The 6,467-nt window shown below is 41.7% G+C and overlaps 1 protein-coding gene across 1 annotated transcript in view; it reads right to left on the bottom strand.

The window, feature by feature from the left end:
• Positions 1 to 2,792: 2,792 nt before the first annotated feature.
• LOC118596183 (UDP-glucuronosyltransferase 3A2-like) overlaps positions 2,793 to 6,467 on the bottom strand; it is a 50,793-nt gene continuing 47,118 nt past the window's right edge. The window contains exons 7-8 of the mRNA XM_036206927.1: positions 6,144 to 6,363; positions 2,793 to 3,069 (exon numbers count right to left, since the gene is read on the bottom strand). Of these exons, the coding sequence (XP_036062820.1) occupies positions 2,793 to 3,069; positions 6,144 to 6,363 (497 nt within the window). The remainder of the gene's footprint in view (positions 3,070 to 6,143; positions 6,364 to 6,467) is intronic.

The raw sequence follows: 6,467 nt of genomic DNA, 5'->3' as shown, positions 1-6,467 counted from the left end.
TCCCCTCCTTCCAGGCTGAGCATGTGTCCCTGTGTAAGCCCAAGGTTCCAAACAGCCAGCTCATGCACTAAGGACAGGTCCTGGTCTCACTGCCTGGGTGCCTCCCAAACAGTTCAAGCTATTCAATTGTCTCACTTATCCAGAGAGCCTGCTCCAGCTGGGGCTCCACAGCCCCTGGTTCATAATTTATGTGCTTCCATTCGTTTGGTTATTTGTCCCTGTGCTTTTCCAATCTTGGTCTTAACAATTGACACTCTTACAGTCCCTCCTCTTTCTCGACAAATGTGGAGCAAGGGGAACTCTCCTCCATTGCTGCCGGGAATGCAAGCTTGTACAGCCACTTTGGAAATCAATATGGTGCTTCCTTAGAAAATTGGGAATCCATCTACCCCAATACCCAGCTGTAGCACTCTTGGGCATATACCCAAGGAATGCTCAATCATACCACAAGGGCATTTGCTCAGCTATGTTCATATCAGCATTGTTTGTAATATAGCCAGAACCTGGAAACAACCTAGATGCCCTTCAACTGAAGAATGGATAAATAAAACATGGTACATATACACAATGGAGTACTACTCAGCACAGAAAAACAACGACATCATGAGGTTTGCAGGCAAATGGATAGATCTAGAAAAAAAATCATCCTGAGAGAGGTAACCCAGACTCAGAAGGACAAACATGGTATGTACTCACTCATAGTAGGATACTAGATGTAAAACAAAGATGACTAGACTGCTACACAACTCCAGGGAGGCTACCTAGAAAACGGGACCCGAGGAAAGACACAAGGATCACCCAATGACAGAGAAATGGATGAGATCTACATGAACAACCTGGACGACAGTGGGAGTAATGAAGGGCAAGGTTCGAAGGAAAGAAAGCTTAGGGGAGCAGGAGATCCCTGCTGGATCAAGAACAGAAATGGCTTTTTTATTTTAATTCTTTCTTCTGCATGTACTTCGCATGTGTTCTTAGCAATACCTTTGCCAGAGCAAAAGCAGGCTAGTTAGGTGTTTGCTGTGGGCGCATATCTCTAAGCCACATTCCTTGAACTGAGTATCTATGACATCCCGCCTCCCTCCATATTGCCACCTACAGGCTCCTTCCATCCTGGAATCAAACAAAGAACTAGGAACAGAACTTTCTAGAAAGACCTCCATTCCACTTTCTGTTATGTATTTTACCTGTGTATTTGCAGAGTAGGATGGTCTTGATTTTTAAGATCATTAAAACAAACAGTATGATTCTAAGGATTGACATAGACATCAAATGAGAAGACTTATTTTTAAAAATCAGCTTTAGTTAAGGTGATTTCTGATGGAATGATATAAGGGGCAAGTAAACAGCCATCTGCTTAAAAACTGCTTTCTTTATCTCTTTCTGGGTCAGACACTATTTCAGGGGGTCCTTCCAGTAGAAAATGTTACTTAACAAGTTAAGAGAAAGTGTAGGGGTGAGAGGAGGGAGGATAGGGGAATCTGTGGCTGATATGTAAAATTAAATTAAATAATAAAAATAAGTAAATAAAATAGAAAGTGTAGACACAGCGGGGATTCAGTATGACTCACACTTCTACCCCAGGGTATACTGAGCACCTTCAAACAAAGAGTAAATTGCAAGGACATTTGCAATTATAATTGTCTTTAATATGAGAACCTAATGACCAAATAAAGCTTTTTCAACTGTTGTTGTATTAGTGTTCTTTCTGTGTTTTTCATAGTTATAAAAATGCTGGTGAGAAGAAGTGTATTCATTTCTGCTTATATTTTATTTTAAGGGAGCAACTTTTTTTCATTTTTAATATGTTTTGTAAATAAAATATTAGCATACTTGCAAATCCTGTGGCTGTGTGTAATGTGACCTGTGATATGTGACCCTCATCTATACATTGCAGATGATCCCTCACAGGATTTTCCCATGTATACTTGGTTTCAAGAACAAATAATATTTTATGAAGAATGGCCACATATGGTTTCCTGACACAACTGTCCTGCAATCTTGAAAAAAATGTCCTATATTTATGACTTCCTTTGTATCTAATTACTGAATAGCATTGGAGTTCATTCTGTATCAAGTTATAAATCCGTGGTTCATTCTATTTTACATATAACTGTTACTCCAATAACTGGATAGAGTACAGTTCCTTTACTTTCCTTATTTTAAATTCTCAGACATAAGGAAATAAATCTATCATATGAATCATATTTAAAATAATTTCTCCCAAACCTTCAACAGCATATGAACTTTAATTTTGATATATGCCAAGAAAAATAAATTTACTTCATTCATATTTTATTGTTGTCAGGCAATATTGGTTCATATTACATTCTAGGAATGGCAGTTTCTGCCCAACAGGAAGACTAAAATAGAGCAGACCCGGCATTCTGAACTCAAAAGAGAGAATATAAAATTTAAAAAGGTAGGGGAGTAAGTAGAATTGGTCAACTATTTAGAGTTATATCTCCAATGATATGAGAAATTAGAGTGAGAGAATAGAAGTCACAGAGAGGATGAAACCGTCATAACACTGTCAATGGCAGAAAGGAGTGAAGAGAAGAAACAGCTGGGAAAGGAAGGATTGTACTAGAGAAAGAGGATCCAGGTAGTGGAGTCACCAGTCAATGTACTGCATGAGTGTTAGGAAAGAGGCAGAAAACAGTGAGGACAGCTGGAGGTCCCCCAGAGGGAAGAGGGAAAGAGGAGGACCCTGGGAGTTCATTGTGTTAGGGAAGGGGGAGGCCCTTAGAGAGCCAGAGTTCTCAACATCCTCCCCCAGGTCAAACCTAAAATTAGTCCTTCTTTTCCTTCCTGGCCACACCCAGGGACCTGAGCAATAAGCCCAGCATTTTCTTCAACAACCACAAGGTGCCCACAGTGAGCCCCAACAGGAACACTAGGACATCCAGCAGGCTCTGCACATGCCATGGCTGTTGAAAGCCATGGGGCTTGAGATGTGCTCCTCCCCCTGTTTGTAGGATGTGGTCAATCCAGCCCACCAGACGCTGGGAAGGTGTCAGGGGGTGGGAGCGCCTGATGGCCCTGGCAGCCATTGCTGCAGACTTGTACCTATGGGCAGACACAAAGAGAAAGTGTTACCAATGTGCTGTGCCAGTACTTGGAACTTTATAACATATACACACACCCACACACATATACCACACAAACACCGACACACACAGACACACACAGACACAGACACACACACACACACACACACACACACACACACACACACACACGCAGGCACCCCCACACACCCCTTTTTCTTTTCTTTGATTTTTATTAAGAGATTTTGTATTTATTTTACATATCAATCACGGATTGCCCTGTCCTCCTTCTTCTGACACCCCACCCTTCCCCCAACCCACTCTCCATTTCACCTCCTCCAAGGCAAGGTCTCTCCTGGGGAGGCAGCAGAGCCTGGTACGAGGCAGGTGCAAACCCCTCCTCTCTGCACCAAGGCTGAGCACAGTGTCTCAGCATAGGCACTAAGTTCCAAAAAACCAGCTCAAGCACTAAGGGCAGGTCCCAGTCTCACTGCCTGGGGCCCCCCTAAACTGTCTCACTTATCCAGAGAGCCTAGCCAGTTCCATGGGGCTACTCAGCTATGGGTTCACAGTCCATGTGTTTCCACTACTTTGGCTAGTTGTCTCGTACTTTTTCTAATCATGGTATAAATATCTCTTGTTCATATAATCCCTCCTCTCTCTCGTGGATTGGACTCCAGGGCTCTGCCTGGGACTTGGCCATGGATCTCTGCATCTGCTTCCATCAGTTACTGGATGAGAGTTCTATCATGACAGTGTTTTCAGCCATCTGATCACCAGAGTAGGTCAGATCAGGCACTCTCCACCATTGCCAGTAGTCTATAGTGGAGTCATCTTAGTGGATTCCTGGGGACCTCTCTAGCACTCTGCTTTGTAATAGCTACATCTTTTTCTAATATAGACTCATACATCAACTTCAAACAAAATTGTTGGCATATACTTGCCTCTGTCTTCCTGAGTCCCTGAGCTACCTGTATGGATCAATGTGACATTACTAGCCCAAGAGAAACAACGTGAGTTACCTTGTGTTGTGAGCTTGGGTAGGACCCTGAAAATGAAATGTAAGGTATAATTTTACAGAGTTTGGTTGGCTGTAAGAAAGTAGTGGCAGTATGGAGATTCAGCTATGTAGAGTTCTGTGAGAACTGATGCAGAATGTGAGTGAAGTGTGTGTGTGTGTGTGTGTGTGTGTGTGTGTGTGTGTGTGTGTGTGTGTGTGTGTGTGTCTGTGTGTGTGTGTGTGCTGAGTGAGAGATGAAGACGCTGGCAATGTAGAGGAGGAAGTTGTGCAGAATGTGAGTGAAGTGTGTGGACGCTGGGTGAGAGATGAGGAACAAGAAGCATTAGGTAATGTGAGAGAATGAATGGGGGCCAATGATATGAATGAACAGTGTGAGAGCTGGTCAGAGGGTAAGGGTGACAGTGTGTGTGTCTGTAGGGGCATGTACTACCTGAGGACTGTAGCTGAATGGACAGAGAGAAAAATGTAACTTATAATTGTCCAAAGGTGGGCAGAGAAGGAGTAGTGTGAGAGTAAGATGAGAAAATGAATGAATGAGTAAAGAATGAAAAAATGATGTAATAATATGTGAAAAAACGTAACAGAGTAGTGAGAAGAAATGTGTAGATGTAACTGTGCCAAAGAGATTTGTAGCCATGTGGAGACTAGGAAAATGAAACTGTATGGGAAAGAGATATAGAAGAGCAATGTTTATAAAAGAAAGATATGTAGACATGTGAAAACTGATATAACTGTGTATAGAGATGTATGGCCATATGTATGTAAAGACAGACATGTAGTTGTATGTATAGAATGTAGCAGTGAGGAGATATGTAGCAATGCAGAGTCAGAAAGAGTCAGAGGCCATTTTAAAGATGATGTAAAAGAGAAAGTTTACATCAGAATGTATGTGTGTTTTCTTACTATACCAGAGAGATAAAAACTGATTTCTAAATACCCTCCAATAGAAAAAGTCTAGCCTTTGCTGCCTTTGTGTATTTTCTTGCATTACCATGGAGGTGGTCGTGGAGCAGGCTCTCCATAAGGCCATTGATAAATAATGACATACATGGTAGAGATATTGCAAATATTTCAAAGTGTTAAAGAGAAAGTAGTGTATGATGAGTGAGCTCAAGGACAGAAAAAAATAATAGCCAAAATCATGTTCTCCTAAGAGGATAACGTTGGAGAGATGGTTCTGTGAGTTCAACACAAAGACCCTGAAGAGGGAAGGTCAGCCCATATAGGACATGCAATGGTCCTTGACACAGTTTGAGAGAGAATGTCTCCCATAGCCACATATATTTGAGTGTTTGTTTCTCAGTTGGTGGACTGTTAAGGAAGGATTAAGAACTGTGACTTTATTGGAGGAGGTTTGCCACTGACCAGGTTCAAAAGGCCTACACCAGGCCTAGTCTTGATCTTTCTGCCTCCCACCTGCAGATCAAGATGTAAGCTCTCACCAATTGCTCCAGTGACATGCCTGTGGCCATAGTCACACCCAGATGATCATGGACTAACCCTCTGAAACTATAAGCCAGGTCCAATTAAATACTTTATTTTACATGTACCCTTGGTCATGGTACCTCTTCACCGCAATACAGTAGTAACTAAGACAGTCCTTTGCTGGTTCCATTGGAATTCTATAGGTATATGATGAGTCAGGGAGATTATCCACCTTATGAATATGCCAATGATCTATCCTGCCTCCTCTTCAAATTCTATTATAAGTACCCAAAATATATGAGGTCATAAAGATAATGTGTCTTTAAGAAATCATCACACAGGGTTGGGGATTTAGCTCAGTGGTAGAGTGCTTGCTTAGCAAGCACAAGGCCCTGGTTCGGTCCTTAGCTCCAGCAAAAAATGAAAAAGAAAAAGAAATCATCACACCACACCAGGTAGAGGCATATTCTCAACACATCACTTAAAATTAGAATTAATAACAAAGGAAAATCAGGACTTTAAGGTATCACACAAGAATTATAACACATCCCATGAAATTCTGTTTCATTGATAACAAGACCACACAGACAAATTAATACTAAGCCTGTATTTAGCCCAGGAGACCCCAACCCCAGAGAGCTGCATACCTCTTGTCTTCTATGACTTCTTTCAGTGTATGTGTAAATGTCTCTGCCTTGAGTGTCTCTAGCTGAACAGAAACACCAATTTTTTTTGCTTCTACTACAACCATGTTTTTAACCTGATCTCCAAAAAAAGGAATCCCCACCATGGGTACTCCATGCTGGATGGCCTCCATTATGCTATTCATTCCCCCGTGGGTGACAAAAAGACGAATTCTAGGATGAGCTGTTGCAAAACAGAAAGATGGTCCAATATTTTACTTTGAAATGTTCAGATACCTGGTAAAGCAGCAGACCCAATAAATACCATTATACTGGGGAGAATGAATT

This window comes from Onychomys torridus, chromosome 15 (genome assembly GCF_903995425.1).
Source record: "Onychomys torridus chromosome 15, mOncTor1.1, whole genome shotgun sequence".
NCBI classification, from domain to species: domain Eukaryota; kingdom Metazoa; phylum Chordata; class Mammalia; order Rodentia; family Cricetidae; genus Onychomys; species Onychomys torridus.
Note: the sequence above shows the minus strand (reverse complement) of the source record. Positions and strands in the feature narration are given on the sequence as shown.